Genomic DNA, 20,634 nt, shown 5'->3' with positions numbered 1-20,634 from the left:
CATGTTCAGCCATTGGTGGGTATCACAAAGGATGCTTTGCTATTCTACTGTAGTTGCAACTGGTAAAAGGGTTGATAACATTTGCAGGAGTCTTGGTTGTCAGCAAACATTATCCTTTATTCAAACATGGTAAATACTAACTACGTGTAGGCCAAAACTTTGCCTCTACGACATTGTTGTGTCTCCAATTGATCATGTCATTTCACATCACTTACCCTGTTGAATAAAACAATTTGCATATTCACATTAACATTTTACATTACATCTTCCACCCCCATCTCTTGACTCCATTCATTGCATTACCTCTCATTATTGATATCTCATTACCCTACATTTCCCACCCCAGTCTCCGCCTTCATCTCAACAATAACTTTCTGTGGTTTGCCTAAATCTTGCTCTAAGCACGGTTCAGTGTCAGACAGTATCAAAACCACAGTTCCAGTGTTCAAGTGTAAACATGCATTATGTCTGTGTTCTAAAATTTCCAAATGCCAACGACTTCCAGTTGATCTTTTTTATCTCAAACACAAATTTGAATCTTTCTTGGACTTTGCTAAACTTTGTGGGATTTTCAAGCAATTTCTTATTTTGATTCAGAGTTCCAGCATCCACAGTTATAGTTCTTTGCTCTTTTTGTGAGTTTTTCCATTAGCTTGTGATTTATAAGCTTGTTGAGGCAATACTCTGCTTTAAAAATAACCCTTCTCTTTCTAGACGTAGCCCTCTGTAAATTAGATGGGATAACTTTTGTGCCATTTCTTCCTCTTCTTGCCCCCCGATGACACCAATCAAATTCGTTAAATACTTTGTCATATGCAACCATTTTCCTCATCAATCCCTTGTCCGACTAGCATGTCATCTGCACTACCTTATGTAGCACACAAGAGTTAGACTTGTTCTTCATTGCACTTTGTATCTTGTCCTGAAATTCTGCAATACTTTGCTAATCTGTGACTCCAGTTCAGTCATTGTTTGGCATGGATTTCTCTGCCCAAGGTTTCTCTGCTCGGTTTCTGCACACCATTGGTTGTTGTTTCATTGCTGGATAGTCTTCTGTTCACCTGCTGCCACCATCTGCTATTCTCGACTGGGTCCAGGAAAGGGGATTGATAAAGATCACAAAAATCTTGGTTGTCAGCAAACATGACCTTTTACCCAATCATGCTAATTTCTAGCTACGTACAAGGCAAGACCTAATCTCTACCACGATGCTGCAATAGTGAACCATCTCCTAATAGTATTATGATTTTACATCACTTCTGCTGATGATGTAGACTATCTAACCCTTTGCACTACAAATGTAAGCTTTTTCCTGGCAGCCTCACTGAATAATGCCTCATTCAATGTCGGTCCTTAACACCCTCTGCATTTAAAACACAAGGAAATGCGGCTGGGGGAGTGGGAATTAGCGAGTGACCCTTGAATATCATGGTTTGTGAATCTTCCAAACAAACATGGATAGCACACATCTGATAAAAGCAATGCTGCCTCATGAATTGTGATCGAGCAGACCATCAGAATGCTTAAACAATAGTTCCACTTTTTAGAGCATTTTGGAAGACCTCTGCAGGGCTTAGAGAATAGATGTTAAGGTTTATGGAAACCTGCAAAACCTCTTTGTTGCTACTAGCCGCACAATGGCAAGCTGAGGAAGAGCAGCCAAACGAAACAAGAGGAAGAGCAGGAGGAAGGAAGAGAAACCATAACAATTAATACAATTGCTGTTTTACCTTCTTGTGTCATCTGAAAATCATGGAATGGTCCATTATCCCCATGATACAGCAACTCTCTCATAATAATGGCAAAACTATACACATCTCCTTTCTGGGTCCCATTCAGTGGGTATTCACTGAGTCGTAACAGTTCAGGAGCAGTCCAGTACAGTTCTGCAAGAAAATAAATTTGATAAATTTGGGAAATAGATGGCATTTTCCTCAAGGCAAGGTTTTTCTGAACCACTGCTAAATGCTGATTGAATGTACCTTCACAGTTCATATCTTGTGTGGTGATCACTTTCCTTTTCCTTCCATATCGAAGTTCCCACAGGCCAAATCCTGATATCTTCACTTGCATCCGACTGTCTACCAGACAGGTTTTAGGTTTTAAATTGCCATGAGACTTTAGTTGGCTATTATGCAAAAATATCATTCCCTATATTAAAAGAAAATATTCTTATCTCTACCTTTTCTGCTACCTTTGCTTAGAGATGTTTACTGTAATAGATTAATTTAGTTATGACCAGTGACACTGAATCTGAAAACATCTAAGGCAAAAACCATTGTGGTCTGTGTCATTAATAAAATACAGGTTCAAAACCTTAGACCTTTACAGTATAGAAGCGAGCTGTTGTGGCACAATGATTACCTCCCTATTTCCAAACCTGAAAGCCCAGGTTCAAGACCCACCTGCTCCGCTGGTGTGTCTTAACACATCTGAACAGGTTGATTAAATGTATCTATAGTACAGAGGTAGACCATTGTCCCTGAACTTGTATGAGAACAAGCAGATGTGTTTAGATCTGAATTCTTACTTTTTATTTGCAACCCTTTTTAGGTTTCTCTTCCTCAAGTCCTAAGAATCATTGAGTTCTGCTTCAGCTCTCTGATAACAGTTTCAGATGTTGAGTGAAAATGACATCCTTCACATCTGTACAGTTGATCTTTTGCTAATGATTTTGAATCTATGACCTCTGGTCATTAATCTGTTCATCAAAGGGATCAGTTTTACTCTTTATTAGAACCTCTTGTCAACTTGATAACGTCTATTCAATCATCTTTTAACAATCAGTGTTACAGACAAAAATGTCCTAACTTTTTAAACTTCTTATCATATCTGAATTTCCTCATCTCTGGTGACACTCTGGTAAACTTTCTCTGTACGCTTTGTGAGACTATAAGAAAGAGATGGAGGAGAAGATCATTTGTCCCTTTCTCCACCACTCATAAGATCATGACTGATCCAGCTGTGCCCTTAACTCTATTTTCCAGCCTATCTATAACAACCCTTGACTCTCTGGTCAACAGAAAGACTCGTCTAACTTGGATTTGATTATATTCAATGACCAGCCTCCAATGTTCTTTGTGAAAGAGAATTCAAAAGTCTAATAATCCTCTGACATAGGAAATTCATCTTCAACACTACTTTCGGTCGGGAAACCCCTTATCTTTAAACTGTGCTCTATTTCTAGATACCTACACAAGAGGAAATATCCTCACAGAATCCACCTTACTCAGAATCTTATGATTCAATAAGATCATCTCTCATACCTCTTAACTCCAATGAATTTCAAGTGTTTACTTCCTCCCTGACACAACACAGAGAACTGTTCATGATACACCATCTGAGTGGCCTAATCAGTGATTTTCTCTTAGTTTTTCTTGGGATGTAGGTTTCTCTGGTCAAATCTGTATTTGTTACTTGTTGTAAGATCAAAAGCGGCCATTTATACCACCATCAGACATACTTCCCTCTCCTGTCTCATGTTGGCATTCCAAAGGGACCATTCCCTCTGGGACACACTGGTCCTCTCCTCCTCCATTCTCTATGCCCCATGGCACCTTCATGCATTCACCAAGACTCCTCTACATTGGGGAAGATGAAATGCAGACTGGAAGATCACTATGTAGAACATCTCCATCCTGTCTGTAAAAATGATCCTGGGCTTCCAGTTACCTGTCACTTCAACATGCTCCTAGTCAATATTTCTGTCTCAGGCCTATTGCAGTGTTCTAGCAAGTCTGAGTGCAAGCTGGAAGAACAGTATCTCATTTTCTGCTGAGGGACCCTGCGATCTTCAGGACTCAATATTTATTGCTTATTATTTATTGGAGTTTTTCAAGGAAATCTCAACCGGAACAGATGGAGGGGAACCAATAGATGTGTTGTATTTGCACTTTGAGAAGGCATTCATCATGGTACCTCACAAAATGTTCCATTATTATATAAGAGTCCACAGTGTTGGAGGATAGGAACTGAACAGGAATCAATGAATGGCAATAAGGGGTTATTTTTCAGGTTGGTGACCCATGACTAGTGGGGATCCACAGGGATCAGTGCTGGGACCACAACTGTTTACAATGTGTATTAATGACTTGGAGGAAGGAAATGAATGTATTGTAGCCAAATTTGCAAATGACACAAAAATAGGTGGGAGAGGGATACAAACTATTTACAGAGAGATATTGATAGGTTAAATAAATGGGTAATCGGTTGACAAATGGAGTGTAATGCAGAAAAATTTGAAGTTGTTCTTTTGTAAGGAAAAATAAAAGAATGGAATATCATTTAAATGAAGAAAATCTATAGGAAGCTTCACAAAGGAACTTGGGGGTATTTGTACACAAAATGCCGAATGTTAGCATACAGGGACAACAGATAATCAGGAAGGCTGAAAGAATATTGGCCCTTGTTTCAACTAGGTTGGAATATAAGAGTCAGGACGTCTTACTGCAACTGTGCAAGGTGCTGGTGAGACCACATCTGGAGTACTCAGAACAGGTTTGATCCCCTTAAAGAAAAATACTATTTCATTGGATGCAGTTCACTTTCATAGAATGTTCACTGATGTGGAAGGATTATCTTATGAGCAAAGACTAAACTGGTTGGCACACTACTTCCTGAGTTGAGAACAATCAAAGGTGATCTCATTGAAACATATTGGATTCTTAGGGGGCTTGAGAGGGTAAATGCTTCCCCTCATGGGAAAGTCTAGTACCAGAGGGTATAGTATTAGAATAAAGGGGCACCAATTGAAGACGGAGATGAAAAATAATTTATTGTTTCAGAGGGTTGTGAGTCTTTGGAATGCCTTGCCAAGGAGAGCTGTGGGGGCAGAGTCCTTGTGTATATTTAAGGCTGAGATGGATAGATTCTTGATCAATAAGGGAATTAAAGGTTATGTGGAAAGTGGATGTGAGGAGTATCAGATCAGCCATGATCCTACTGAATAACATAGCAGGCTGGAGGTATGGAATAGCCTATTCCTATTTCTTATGATGTTATGGTCTTATTAATATCAAGTTCAACAATTTTAGAGTCTGAACACCTCCTTCCATGAATTTTTACCCACCTCCACACCCTGGGTCCTGTCATGACATGGATTGTTTTCAGCACAGGCAGCCCATTTTCAGCCCCTCATTGTTCCCATTATCACTGATCTAGCTTCTCTTCTTTCCAGGCTTACTGTCATCAAACCCTTTGGCTGCTTCTTCCTCTCTCTCTCTGTCTCTCTCTCTCTTCTGTCTCTCTCTGCCTCTCTCTCTGTCTCTCTCTCTGTCTCTCTCTCTATCTCTGTCTCTGTGCTCAATCTTCACCTGTTTGCTCACTTCTGCCCTCCCCATCATACACCTCCATCCCCTCCCCATCATACACCTCCATCCCCTCCCAACATACACCTCCATCCCCTCCCCATCATACACCTCCATCCCCTCCCCATCATACACCTCCATCCCCTCCCAACATACACCTCCATCCCCTCCCCATCATACACCTCCATCCCCTCCCAACATACACCTCCATCCCCTCCCCATCATACACCTCCATCCCCTCCCAACATACACCTCCATCACCTGTGAACAACATAAAAACTACACTTTCCTTGATGCTATTGGTTCTAAAGAAAGGCCAGTGGCCTTAAAATGTTAACTCTTTCTCTCTCCACAGATGCTGCTGGGTTTCTCCAGCAATTTCAGTTTTTGTTGCCCTTGAGAGATTGGTGATGATTGGTTAAGTTCCAGCATGATCTCTTTGCTTTCAGATTTTTTTCTTTACTCCAAAATGAATAATTCAGGAATTTTGCAGAGATTGAATTAGAGTCATAGAGTCATTGAGAAGTACAGCATGGACACAGACCCTTCGGTCCAACCCATCCATGCCGACCAGATATCCCAACCCAATCCAGTCCCACCTGCCAGCACCCGGCACATATCCCTCCAAATCCTTCCTATCCATATACCCATCCAAATGCCTTTTAAATGTTGCAATTGTACCAGTCTCCATCACTTCCTCTGGCAGCTCATTCCATACATGCACCACCCTCTGTGTGAAAAAGTTGCCCCTTAGGTCTCTTTTATATCTTTCCCCTCTCACCCTAAACCTATGCCCTCTAGTTCTGGACTCCCCCACCCCAGGGAAAAGACTTTGTCTATATATCCTATCCATGCCCCTCATAATTTTGTAAACCTTGATAAGGTCACCCTCAGCCTCCGACGCTCCAGGGAAAACAGCCCTGGCCTGTTCAGCCTCTCCCCATAACTGAAATCCTCCAACCCTGGCAACATCCTTGTAAATCTTTTCTGAACCCTTTCAAGTTTCACAACATCTTTCCGATAGGAAGGAGACCAGAATTGCACGCAATATTCCAACAGAGGCCCAACCAATGACCTGTACAGCCACAACATGACCTCCCAACTCCTGTACTCAATACTCTGACCAATAAAGGAAAGCATACCAAAAAAAACCTTCTTCACTATCCTATCTACCTATGACTCCACTTTCAAGGAACTATGAACCTGCACTCCCACGGTCTCTTTGTTCAACAACACTCCCTAAGACCTTACCATTAAGTGTATAAGTCCTGCTAAGATTTGCTTTCCCAAAATGCAGCACCTCACATTTATCTGAATTAAACTCCATCTGCCACTTCTCAGCCCATTGGCCCATCTGATCAAGATCCTGTTGTAATCTGAGGTAACCTTCTTCGCTGTCCACTACACCTCCAATTTTGGTGTCATCTGCAAACTTACTAACTGTACCTGTTATGCTCACATCCAAATCATTTATGTAAATGGCAAAAAGTAGAGGACCCAGCACCGATCCTTGTGGCACTCCACTGGTCACAGGCCTCCAGTCTGAAAAACAACCCTCCACCACCACCCTCTGTCTTCTACCTTTGAGCCAGTTCTGTATCCAAATGGCTAGTTCTCCCTGTGTTCCGTGAGATCTAACCTTGCTAATCACCCTCCCATGGGGAACCTTGACGAATGCCTTACTGAAGTCCATATAGATCACATCTACTGCTCTGCCCTCATAAATCCTCTTTGTTACTTCTTCAAAAAACTCAATGAAGTTTGTGAGGCATGATTTCCCATGCACAAAGCCATGTTGACTATCTCTAATCAGTCCTTGCCTTTCCAAACACATGTACATCCGGTCCCTCAGGGTTCTCTCCAACAACTTGCCCACCACCGACATCAGGTTCAATGGTCTATAGTTCCCTGACTTGTCCTTACCACCCTTCTTAAACAGTGGCACCATGTTAGCCAACCTCCAGTCTTCCGGCACCTCACCTATGACTATTAATGATATAAATATCTCAGCAAGAGGCCCAGCAATCACTTCCCTAGCTTCCCACAGAGTTCTAGGGTACACCTGATCAGGTCCTGGGGATTTATCCACCTTTATGCATTTCAATACATTCAGCACTTCCTCCTCTGTAATATGGACATTTTGCAAGGTGTCACCATCTGTTTCCCTACATTCTATATCTTCCATATCCTTTTCCATAGTAAATACTGATGCAAAATACCCGTTTAATATCTCCCCCATTTTCTGTGGCTCCACACAAAGGCCACCTTGCTGATCTTTGAGGGGCCCTATTCTCTCCCTAGTTACCCTTTTGTCCTTAATATATTTGTAAAAATCCTTAATTCTATTTGCCAAAGCTATCTCATGTCCCCTTTTTTCCCTCCTGATTTCCCTCTTAAGTATACTCCTACTGCCTTTATACAAGAAAATCTTCTGATTCAGTATGTGGATGTACCTACTAGAGAAGGTGCAAAATTTGATCTACTCTTGGGAAATAAGGCAGGGCATGTGACTGAGGTGTGAGTGGGGGAGCACTTTGGGACCAGCGACCATAATTCTATGAGATTTAAAATAGTGATGGAAGAGGATAGACCAGATCTAAAAGTTGAAGTTCTTAATTGGAGAGAGGCCAATTTTGACAGTATTAGGCAAGAACTTTCAAAAGCTGATTGGGGGCAGATGTTCATAGATAACGAGAATCCAGAGAAATCCTGTCAGGGTGAAAGGAAAGGCTGGTAGGTGTAGGGAATGTTGACTAAAGGGTTTGTTTAAGAAAAAGAAGGAAGCATATGTCAGGTATAGACAGGATAGATCGAGTGAATCCTTAATACAGTAGTGAAGCATCAACTTCTTTAAAACCTCAGCAATCTTCATAATGTACCAGGAAAGTACAGTAGAATGTATTCAGGCTGGTGTAGGCTCAGTATCATAACATATACATATTTGCTTCTAGCTATGAGTAATTTCTTTCTCAGTATAATCTGATAGTTGACTCTTGAGCAACAGTGATCTCTGGAGCATTAAATGTGGAGCATCATATTACAAGAGTCAGATAAATTGCAGAAGATGGGCTTTGAGTCAGACTGTTTTTTGATTAATGGGCCATTTTTGTAGAAAGAAAGAAAAATTGCTGAATGCTGGAAATCAGAAACAAAAGTATGAAAATTTGAAGAAAAGAGACCAGTCAGCATCAGGAAGAGAAAGATTGACTCTTTATGGGACTCTATCAAATCTGATGGAAGAGATAGTTCACCTGTTTAACATTGCAGGAGAAAAACTATAAGCATGAACAATATTGTGATGGCTCATGATCACTGATTCTGCCATAACTTTGGTGCATGTTGCTGAACCACCTGAATGTTGAGTCCATTTAAGTGGGTGGGGTTTGTTCATAGTCTCTGCCATCCCTTGTTCTAGAGGTAATCTCACCGTGATGCAACATATAAGACCATAAGAAATAGGAGTGGAAGTAAGGCCATTTGGCCCATCGAGTCCATTCCACCATTCAATCATGGTTGATGGGCATTTCAACATCACTTACCCACACTCTCCCTGTATCCCTTATGCCCCGTATGCCACCAGGTAGCAACTGAATTTGGGATAGTGCTTCTCTTGGATGAGCTACTGAGCAGACTGAAGAACCTCATCTACTCTTAACATTACTGTTGGTACTATTTGTGATCTTCTGTCCTCTCAGCTGATACACACTTGGCTAGTTAAGCCATAGTTGGAGATTTGTAAATCAAAATGATCTTCTCTTAGGAACACCATCAATGAAGGCTGATGGGCCCTACCATCCCAGAGCCTTCTGGTTTAGTGGGGCCAAAATGCCTTCCCTCTCACTTCTGCCCACAATCCTAACCAGGGATTGACATGTGAAACTAGGCTGTAGGAATTTCATCCGGAAATGCTCTTTGAGACACTGATCATATTCGACTTCTTGCAGGTGAAGAGCATCTTGACATTTCATCCTCACATGTTCTTCAAGGCAGTAGAAACTTGGCAGTTTCTAATGGCTCCAGTTGCTTACTCATTCTGGATCTGAAAGGTCATGGCCTGCCCCTTGTTCACATACCCATGTCAGGGACTAATGAAGGCCAGATGGCAATTTTAACTCAGGCTTGAGCTGGGAGGTTGCCCTTGCCAACCTGGGAAACCAAGGAACCCTGGGAAAGATAGCGTATCAGCCCCAGATAATGTTTTTACATAAGAGAGAGTTTAACCAACTTCTTTTGACATTCAATGGCATTAACATTACCAAATCCATCACCATCAATATTATGCAGGCAGCAATTGATGAGATGCATGCCTGGGACAACCACCTAAATTCAGTGGCTATGTGAATAAGACAGAAACTGGGTATTCTGTGACAAGTGACTCTTCTCTTGATACCTGAATACCTATCTCCTGGGCACAATTAGTCAGGGGTGTGATGTAATACTCCTCACACCCTTAGTGAGTGCAACTCCAGCTTTGCTCTAGAAAATTCACACCACCTAGGACAAATTTGATTGACAACCTCATCACCACTTTAAGCATGCGCAGTCTGCAGTAGCATAGCTGTAGTGTTAACCTTCTACAAGATGCACTACCAGTCGAAAGGGTTTCTTGGTCAGTACCTTCTAACTGTGTAATCCCCACCACTAGAAAGAACAGCGGGTAACTCAGAATATGATCACCCTTTCATATTACAGAATAATCTGACTTGAAATTAAAGCATTATTCCTTCATTGTCATCGACTGAGTTAAAATCCTGGGATCCCCTAAGGTGAGTGTTCTTTCAATTCAAGGACCGCAGCAAACTATGAAAGTAGTTCAACTCCATCTCCTTAAAGGCAGTTAATGATGGGTAATATATGTTGACCTTGCCTACACTGTCATCATGTGAATTAATCAAAAGAAACATATTAAATGCATCAATTCAGACAGATTTACCAACCATTAAGAGAGATAACCAACTTTATAACAGATACCTCAGACATGAATGACCTTTCACTAAAACATCAAACCAGAAAGTATTTCAAACTTACATGGATTTTAATGAGAATATCAGACTGTTTTAAAATTCAATTCCTGAAATTAATATACTGAATATCACGATGAATTTGTACTTTATTACCTGGAAAATGTAAAATCTGGCTTCCGGTACTCACATTTACTATATCATAAGCAAGTGACAGCTTAAAAACCCAGTCAAGTTCAACATCTGTGTTTTTCAGGATGTCCTAATGAGAGAATATTGAATATATTCAGTTACAGTTTTTCTTCTGATATAAGCATGAGCTGATATTTTCATTCGCTTTCTTGAATGAAAGAAAATAATCACAAATGTTGAAAGTTGCAACGCCCTCAAAATTACAATTCCTAATTTTACATCTCATCATTGATGCCATTCAAATGAAAATCACTCTTTTTGCATCTCTAGTGTGAAAGATATTTTTAATATTTTCTCATAACTTAGTTTTGCATGTAAATTGCCTGAAGATGTTTTTAAAAGTTAAAGGTGATTGTTAAGTGCAACTTGTGTCAATTACAGATGATGACAATCTGGATCTCATGTTACAATCTCCATCATTTGAAAGAGGAAGTAATAAATGATAAACATTCTAATTGCTCTGCGGTGAAAGCTGAACCACAGAAAGCACCATACCATTTTCAATTTTTTAAAAAACTGTGTTTTAAGAAAAAGATACCACCAGGGATAATGCAAAGTGAGTTTTAATTCTCTCTGTCTGGTGATGGGGAAATGTTAAGTTTGGGAACTGTATTGGCCAAGATATCAGTAATAATCATTCAGCTCTTCTTGGAACTAAAGCCATGTGGTATTTTTGAAAGACAGCATTTATTGCTTCATCAGGACTGCACTAGAGTGTGAACACTAATGTCTTATGCTCTGGAATGAGAACCCAGGATCTTGTGATTCAGCGTGCCACCAATGAGCTATGGCTGACACACAAGGGAGAAAACCAAGAGTGCTCTCTTTTCATCACTATAATTCTCAACAGAGGAGGCAACAATGAAAATGGACTGTGAACCGAGAAGGAGACAATAAGAATGATTAAATTAAGAAAGAAATAAGTTTTATAGTGTCTTAAAAAATGAGAGAGAGCTGGAGAGGCAGAGGGGTTTAGAGAGAAAATACCAGAATCTGGGATCTAAATAGTTAAGGCAACTGCTGTCTAAATGGGACAAAAGGAGAGACAGGCATACAAAAGATCAGACTCAGAGCAGCAGAGTGTTCCTCAGGAAGTTATAGTAGTCGGGAGTGGAGATGCAAATGGATTTAAACGCAAGTGTGAACATTACAAATTGGAAATAGACAGGCAGGAGGCTGGCAGAACACAGCAAACCAGGCAGATTCAGGAGATGGAGAAGTCAATGTTTCAGGTGTAACCCTTCTTTCAGGTGTAACCCACCTCCTGATGCTGCTTAGCTTGCTGTGTTCTTCCAGCCTCCTGCCTGTTTATGTTGGATTCCAGCAACTGCAACGTTTTTTGTCTCATTATAAACTGTAGGTATTGGAATACTGAGATATAATGTATATCAGCAAGGAAAGAGCATTGTTTGAGCAGGAATTGATTGAGATTAGTATATAGTTATATGGTATTAGATGAATTGTATTGAATAGAGGGTGGAGGGGATGCAATGGCTCAGTGATATTATCACTAGACTATTAATCCAGAGACCCAAATCATGTTCAAGTGCTCTTATGGCATAGTGGTACTGACCCTACCTCTAAGCCAGGAGGCAGGAGTTCAAGCCCCATTTGCTCTCAGAGGTGTGTAGGTTGTAGGTTGATTAGAAATATCTGTATTGAGGGTGGAGAATGGGAGCTAATCAGAATAACATTGGAATACTCAGAACTGGAGGGGAGAAAAGCAGACAGATTGCTGCAGCGCCGGAGGTGAGTAGTGTTATATATATGGCAGTGGATATATGATAAGGTAGAGGATCAAGATTGAAGAAAATGCAGAGGTTGTAATTTAGACTGAGACAATGGGCAAGGCTAGGAAGAGAATCTGTCATGAGAGATAATGTCAGAGTTTTCAGCCTCCATAATGCTTAAGTAGAAAAAATCCCATCACAGACATTACTTAATGTCAGATAAAGCACCTAGAGAAACAATGGAGGAGTAAAAAAGTGATGGACCTTTCAGTATATAGGAGGCCAACCTTTTAAATTTGAAAATTGTCATACAAGAGCAGGTAGATGAGATACTGCAAATTTACATCCTTGAACAAATCTAGAGACAACAGCGTTGAAGCCATTTCTGAAGGATGTAGATATGGAGCTAGTTCAGAGGTGGTTTTCTAGGTTGATACCTGGAATGAATGAGTTCTCTCATGAGGATAGCTTTGTTTCTTCTGGAGTTTAAAAGAGTGAAGGGTCACTTGACTGCACTGTATCAGATCCTGAATGGTTTTGACACAGGGGATGTGAGAAGGATGTTTTCTTTTTGTGGGGCAGTCCACACTTCGGGGCACTATTTTAGAATTGGGGATTGACCTTACAGGACAGAGATGTACAGAATTTGTTTTTTGTTCAGAGGGTTGTGCAGCTTTGGAACATTGCAAAAAACAATGGATGGGGAGTCATTGAACATTTTTAAAGCTAGCGATGGATAGACTCTTGTAGGCAGGGGAATCCGTGATAATCAGGGTAGATGGCAATGTGGGATTTGAAAAACAAAAATATCAGCCAAGATTTTACTGAATGGCAGAGTGGGCTCAAAGGGCTAAATTATATATTTCTGTTCCTACTTGTATGTTCTATGTTCATATATACTTTGGCTCTGATCAGATAGACACAAATGGAATCATGAAGATGAGGTAATAACTTGCAAGGTAAAAGTGAATGGAATGGGCTTTTTGAGATGGAGCTGATGATGGTAGTCATGAAAGGGGTAGATCACTTCATGTGGAAAGGGAACCATGCACATAGAAACCAAAATGGGAAGTTTGGTGGTCAGCAGCCCAATGAGAATAGTGTCAAGAGACCAAAAGGCCGATCTTATAGACAAGATAAGACTAGAGGGAGCATGAGTCTAGAAAGTGCAGACAAATGTGGGTTCACAAGTATTTCATGGGGGAACATTTAGAGGACATTTGCTCTAGTGGGCAAGAGAAAGGGGAGGAAGCAACTGAGGTAAATGAATGAATGATCTCAATCTCTGTGAGCAGGTACCTATTTAATAAATACTTTACACATTTGAAAATAATCAATGATTTCATGTTACATATACACACTTACTTCAATTAACTTACCTTTAAACTTCCCCTTTTGCAGTATTGTGAAATGATATACCAGCGTGGTGCATCTATACATATACCAAAGAAAGTTACTAGATTTTCGTGTCTTAGTTCTCGCATCTAGAATCAACATTAATATTCAGTTAGACACATCTTGAAATTGAATATATATGTATATATTTGACTTCCAAATAAACATATCTGAGTCACTAAACTTGCACCTGCGAAAATCTAATCTCCCAGCTCCTTAACCTATAGTATATAAAAGTCTCAGTAATAAAGAAAGTAAAGCTCGGACATTATGGATCTCAAGTACTGGGGGAATAGTACAGAAAATTTGGATTGATATAGAAGATGAGTCACAATCTTATTGACTGGTCAAGCAGGTTCAAGGAGCCACCTGTCTTAACTCATGCTGCTATTTCTTAGATTCTTAGACTGTCCTTTGCAAAACATTGTCAGTGTATATGTCCTGCAGAAATATTTAATTTGTGAAGTTACTAAAGGGCTTGTGTAACAGGTTCCAATCAGGGATGCCTGTGAGCCCTATTTCCTGCTGAGTCAGCTGAATTAAACAAGTGGAAATTGAAAAGAGTCACAAATAGCACCCACAGTGCTCTTAGACTGTGAATGAGTAAAGAGTGGGCGGCACGGTGGCACAGTGGTTAGCACTGCTGCCTCACAGCGCCAGAGACCCGGGTTCAATTCCCGCCTCAGGCGACTGACTGTGTGGAGTTTGCACATTCTCCCCGTGTCTGCGTGGGTTTCCTCCGGGTGCTCCGGTTTCCTCCCACAGTCACAAAGATGTGCAGGTCAGGTGAATTGGCCATGCTAAATTGCCTGTAGTGTTAGGTTAAAGGGGTAAATGTAGGGGTATGGGTTGGTTGCGCTTCGGCGGGTCGGTGTGGACTTGTTGGGCCGAAGGGCCTGTTTCCACACTGTAAGTAATCTAATCTAATCTAAGACAGGGTTACTGCTCCCAAGCATTACAAAGCAATCACCATAAGGTGATGCATGTCTTGGTTGTCAGTGAGGGACAGGACCAGGCATGAAAGAATTGGTTGGCAGTACTCATTGTTTCGACATGTACATGTCCAACAATCTGGGACATAGGGCTGCAGTGACCTGAGGAATTGGATCCTAGTAAGGGTCAGCATCCTGTACAAGGAACAGAGAGAATGTGGAAAAAGAATCAATAAGAAAGTAAATTCTAAAACATATATAACTAATAGTTTTAAAATCTAACCTAAGAGGTATTTAATCGCACACAAACTGTAACCATATTTGTCATACCATCTGCAATTCTTGTTGTATTGATTGCTTGCTCATATCTGGAGATATCGATTCATCAAGGTGCATAACTGCTACATAATTTCCCTGTCATACAGAAACAATGAGTACCACAGCAGTCAAGTTAATTTATTTGTAACAAGTTTTCTTTCAACGGACTTGTGATTTGACTTGGTAGTTTGTCTGATGAAATGTTCCTGCAATAACGAACCAGTATTTATTCTGCAAAACTGGAGACTTGTTAATACGTGACAATGTGTTGGGCACTAAACTGGTTGCTGGCCACAGATTCTAACACACTCTTAACTGAATTGTCTCTACAGGAAAATGGACGGACCCTGCTATACTTTGGATATGTAAGCTGGCTTGAGTGTTTAAGCTTGTAAAATCCACTCTGCATGTTTGTCCTCACTGGTGTTGTGCATCTTGACAAATTTATCTTCAGGATGCTCCAAGATTACAGGAGGAGGTCTTTATTGGCCAGAGGTCTGGCCAGAATATTTAAAAATCATACTTCATCCAAAAGCGTTTTGGATGCTCCTCCAAATGTGCCATAACTTTTTATTTATGAATGAGCCAGCATTTATTGCCCAGAGGGTAGCTAAGAGTCAACCACATTATTGAATTCAAATTCCACCATCTGCTACGGCCCCCAGAATTTAACTGGTTCTCTAGATTATTGGTTCAGCGATAATTCCACAAGGCCATCACCTCCCTTAGGCCACATGCCAGTACATCTTCTCCTGGGGAATTCCATGGCATCCCACGCTCTGAAAGATTATTTTGGATTTCTGGACATGGTGGTACGTTTTTGAGAATTTTTCACAGATTTAGTAGTTTTGATATGAACTCGGTCACTACAGTGCCTTTAATCAGACACTTTCGGAAACAAGGAGAGGGTTACACAGTAGCAGAACCATAACACATAGCAGTATTTTCATGACATAGCTGATATCAAAGATTCTTATTCGTTTGGAAATTTGCTTGAACAATAACTCAGTTCAACAACATTTTGTGCCAGTAGCTAATTTTGTGAGAACAGTATGATTAACAATTTATTGTTCACAATTTTTGATTGCTGCAAAATTCTATTGGGATTGCACCTGCAGCTGATGCTGTGTCATCATGTTATCTTCAATGGAGCTGAGATTATGGTCTGGATAATATTTATCAGACCAGGCAGGAGGTGACAGAACCAAAGACTGGGGGAATATCAGAAGTCAGGAATTCATCCACAACTAGCGGGTGCACTGGGGCTGGGTGTAGCTAATCCTGGGAGCCGAACAGCAGGGTTTTTAGGTGGTGTGAAGGAGGTGTGGATTACAGTCCAGTGGTTGGGGAACAGATTTAAGGAGTGAGGGCAGGAAAATTAGAGGTAGCTGTGAATTGTCCCCATTGCTGAGTTTAATCACTCAAAGTGAACCTGAGAAGTGAGCATGGAGAGGACCTGTTAAATCCCACCAAGTCATGAACTTTATCATTAGACCATAAGACCATAAGACATAGGAGTGGAAGTAAGGCCATTCGGCCCATCGAGTCCACTCCGCCATTCAATCATGGCTGATGTTCATTTCAGCTCCACTTACCAGCGTTCTCCCCGTAGCCCTTAATTCCTCTAGACAACAAGAATCTATCAATCTCGGCCTTGAAAACATTTAGCGTCCCGGCTTCCACTGCACTCCGTGGCAATGAATTCCACAGGCCCACACTCTCTGGCTGAAGAAATGTCTCCGCATTTCTGTTCTGAAATGACCCCCTCTAATTCTAAGGCTGTGTCCACGGGTCCTAGTCTCCTCGTCTAACGGAAACAATTTCCTAGCATCCACCTTTTCCAAGCCATGTATTATTTTGTACATCTCTATTAAGTCTCCCCTTAATCTTCTAAACTCCAACGAATACAATCCCAGTATCCTCAGCCGTTCCTCATATGTTAGACCTGTCATTCCAGGGATCATCCGTGTGAATCTCCGCTGGACACGTTCCAGTGCCAGTATGTCCTTCCTGAGGTATGGGGACCAAAACTGGACACAGTACTCCAAATGGGGCCTAACCAGAGCTTTATAAAGTCTTAGTAGTACATCTCTGCTTTTATATTCCAACCCTCTTGAGATAAGAGACAACATTGCATTCGCTTTCTTAATCACGGACTCAACCTGCATGTTTACCTTTAGAGAATCCTCGACTAGCACTCCCAGATCCCTTTGTGCTTTGGCTTTATTAATTTTCTCACCATTTAGAAAGTAGTCTATGCTTTTATTCTTTTTGCCAAAGTGCAAGACCTCGCACTTGCTCACGTTAAATTCCATCAGCCATTTCCTGGACCACTCTCCCAACCTGTCTAGATCCTTCTGTAGCCTCCCCACTTCCTCAGTACTACCTGCCTGTCCACCTAACTTCGTATCATCGGCAAACTTCGCTAGAATGCCCCCGGTTCCCTCATCCAAATCATTAATATATAATGCGAACAGCTGTGGCCCCAGCACCGAACCCTGCGGGACACCGCTCGTCACCGGATCTCCTGTACTTCCCTGGGCTTGGAAAACAGATGACCCTAGTCCCATAAATAAAACGTTATGGCACATTTGGAGGAGCATCCAAAACGCTTTTGGATGAAGTATGACTTTTAACTTATGTCTACAAAATTAGGGTGGGCAATAAATATCAGCTTAGTCAGTGACACCAATCAATAAAAGAAACTCTTGATAATCATAGTATATTTTCTTGATGTGATGTGAGTCAATGTATATGAAGTATCAGATTATGAAGATATAATTGTACTAAAATGAATTGGCCTTTAATTCAAAGTAGTGTTATGTAAGCATTTTCAAAACAATTTCTACTAAATTTTGTTAAAACTTTTATTGTTGGTGTTGCCCTGATGTTACTCAATGAAACAATGTCATAGTGATAAATTTAACAATGTAAATATTCCCGAAGCAAACTCACCTGGTAAAAACCCACTGTAGAATAAAATACTCTGTTTCCTAGTTTATCTCTGAAGCCGTAATTGTGATGGCTTGAGGTGTTGGTATTTGATCCAAGGCTTCCAACTTCTTTCATTGATACAGTACTATCAGGCTTCTGTCATTGATACAGAAAAAAAGGAATTGCACTTGTGTAAAATTGTGCTTCATTTCAGGTCTCTTTTAACGCTTAACGGCAAAAAACGTTACATGCTGCCAATCCTGTACCTTGTTATCTTTCAGAATAGTTATGTCTTCATAATTTATTTTCCACCACATATCCTGATCTTGATTTAATGATTTATATTTCTGTGTCTTCAGGAAGACAATGACAGCAGATACAACAAGAGCCACGAACACAACGACAATGACTGCTATCACAATGATGTTATCTGGAAAAACAAAGCAAATGATCTGAGCGCATAACCAAACCGATCTAAATTGATAATATACAGTGGGAATGTCTGTGGCCAGAACTTATCAGAATTGTAATGCATCAGTGTCTGCCATAAAGAATTTTAAACTCTATAGAAGGTGAGAATGAGAAGAATTCTAACTGCCAAGTGCAGACATTTTAATGTTTGCACATTGGCCACCAGAGTCACAACCTCTGGATAAAATTGTGGCTCTCTTGCTGTCACTCAGGAGAGCTCCATAATCTGGTGATTTTACAATTGGACAGCCAGTTATTGGCAGAGGAGACCGGAAGTTGGCAGGAAATAAGACCTAAGAGTGTGGATAACGAGATGGTGTAAGAGAAGAGAAGGAACATAGGTCAGTGATCACTGCCCGTGTTAGAGGGAGATCTCAGTATAAGAGAGAGGTCTTCAAGTTAGGTGGGTAGGTAGGTGCTTGAGGAAGGGATATGGTGGTTGGTTTCTGAAGAGCATACTTTCAAGAGGGCATTTTCAGTACCTGTTGCGTTCTGTGGAGATGTCATGGTAGTGACAGTGATGTTCACTGTGGGAAAAGAACAAGCTTTCAGATCAGAGAAACAATCAACAGTTACCCCCTCCTTGCAATATTACTTTGCAAAGTCAGCTTTTGAATTTAAATGACCACAACAGAACCAGTTCCAAAATGAAACTATTAATTCTATTCTGTTTGTCTACCCCCCTTAAAATTATACCCTTCCTATTTTTCAGAGTGACTATACCCTAAGATTTTCCACACATCTACAAACTATCATGCCATTTGCAAGCTGTTGACTTTATTTTGCATTATATTCGACAATATATTGGCATTTTTTTGAGTTTCCAGCACTACTGTGTTAGAAGACAATCTGACCTGACCAGAACTCCCACTGTCCAGTCCTTCCCAGAATGTCATTATACAATTTAAATGGGAAGCTAATGACAAAAGAACAGAGGAGGAAGAATTCATCTATTTACATGCATCAGTGAGAAGGAGCATTTGTACAATCACAAAAACCCTTTGCTCATTAATATAGCTTTCAAGATATAGGGGTGGCACAATGGCTAGCACCGCTGCCTCTCAGCGCCAGGGACCTGGGTTTGATTCCAGCCTCAGGTAACTATGTGTGGAGTTTGCACATTCTCCTTGTGTCTGTGTGTGTTTCCTTGGGGATTCTGGTTTCTTCCCACAATCCAAAGGTGTGCAGGTTAGTTAGATCAGCCATGCTAAATTGCCCACAGTCTTCAGTGATGAGTAGGTTAGGTGCATTAGTCAGAGTAAATGTAGAGTAGGGGAATGGGTCTGAGTGGGTTACTCTTCAGACAGTTGGTGTGGACTTGTTGGGCTGAAGGGCCTGCTTCCACACTGTAGGGATTCTATGATAAAAGTTCAAACACCCATTTGCAGTTACCAGTTACAGGGAAGCTCATAATTACAGAGGCATTTCCTGCAAAATGGTTGGGTTGGATGAAGTTGATTTCCATTTTCACCAGCTGTGGGGCTAATCTGGAGAAATGGTCTATTTTTATAGCCATGATTTGGAGATGCTGGTGTTGGACTGGGGTGTACAAAGTTAAAAATCACACAACACCAGGTTATAGTCCAACAGGTTTAATTGGAAGCACACTAGCTTTCGGAGTGACGCTCCTTCATCAGGTGACAGTGGAGGGCTCGATCGTAACACAGAATTTATAGCAAAAATTTGCAGTAACTGAAATTATACATTGAAAAATTGATTGTCTGTTAAGCCTATTCTAACAGATGAAAGGCTTAACAGACAATCAATTTTTCAATGTATAATTTCAGTTACATCAGACTGCAAATTTTTGCTATAAATTCTGTGTTACGATCGAGCCCTCCACTGTCACCTGATGAAGGAGCGTCACTCCGAAAGCTAGTGTGCTTCCAATTAAACCTGTTGGACTATAACCTGGTGTTGTGTGATTTTTAACTTTGTTTTTATAGCAGCAGCCCAAAGTGAATATGAAAATTAGTGAAATTGAAAAAATGGGTTTGATGCTGCAAGCAGTCTGCCTCTTCTGAACTTGCAAATGGGCACCACTTGTACTTTGTGAGCAAGGTTTGTAAGTATAATGAGTAGGTGACACCAAGCTTGACTAAGTGTTTGAACTTTGTGGGAGATTATTGACATCAAAAGCTGCAGTGAAAGTTTACTACTGTAAGAACATTCCAAACTCCACAGTCCCTGCACCATTGTTCCAGCAATTCACTCTCATTTTAAACAGCTAACATAAACCACCACATTTTCAGAAAACTGATTTCCAGTACCTGTTGTGTTTGATGGAGAAAGTGCTGTAGTATTGTAAACAATGGTGCCTCCTGTAAAAAATGCACAAGATGTTAGATGTAGAGGGGAGTCAAGGAGAAATTTCTCCATAAGGATCTTGAATGCC

The 20,634-nt window shown here is 40.8% G+C and overlaps 1 protein-coding gene across 1 annotated transcript in view; it reads right to left on the bottom strand.

The window, feature by feature from the left end:
- Positions 1–20,634, bottom strand: part of gucy2g (guanylate cyclase 2g) — a 72,196-nt gene that overhangs the window by 24,951 nt on the left and 26,611 nt on the right. Inside the window, exons 9-17 of the mRNA XM_087999262.1 lie at positions 20,510–20,560; positions 18,722–18,766; positions 18,035–18,198; positions 17,790–17,924; positions 14,847–14,930; positions 13,569–13,673; positions 10,458–10,529; positions 1,983–2,151; positions 1,731–1,886 (exon numbers count right to left, since the gene is read on the bottom strand). Coding sequence (XP_087855388.1) covers positions 1,731–1,886; positions 1,983–2,151; positions 10,458–10,529; positions 13,569–13,673; positions 14,847–14,930; positions 17,790–17,924; positions 18,035–18,198; positions 18,722–18,766; positions 20,510–20,560 — 981 coding nt within the window. The remainder of the gene's footprint in view (positions 1–1,730; positions 1,887–1,982; positions 2,152–10,457; positions 10,530–13,568; positions 13,674–14,846; positions 14,931–17,789; positions 17,925–18,034; positions 18,199–18,721; positions 18,767–20,509; positions 20,561–20,634) is intronic.

Source organism: Chiloscyllium plagiosum, unplaced genomic scaffold (genome assembly GCF_037043375.1).
Source record: "Chiloscyllium plagiosum isolate Xiang-an unplaced genomic scaffold, Cpla_swu_hap1 HiC_scaffold_22, whole genome shotgun sequence".
Classification (NCBI taxonomy): domain Eukaryota; kingdom Metazoa; phylum Chordata; class Chondrichthyes; order Orectolobiformes; family Hemiscylliidae; genus Chiloscyllium; species Chiloscyllium plagiosum.
Note: the sequence above shows the minus strand (reverse complement) of the source record. Positions and strands in the feature narration are given on the sequence as shown.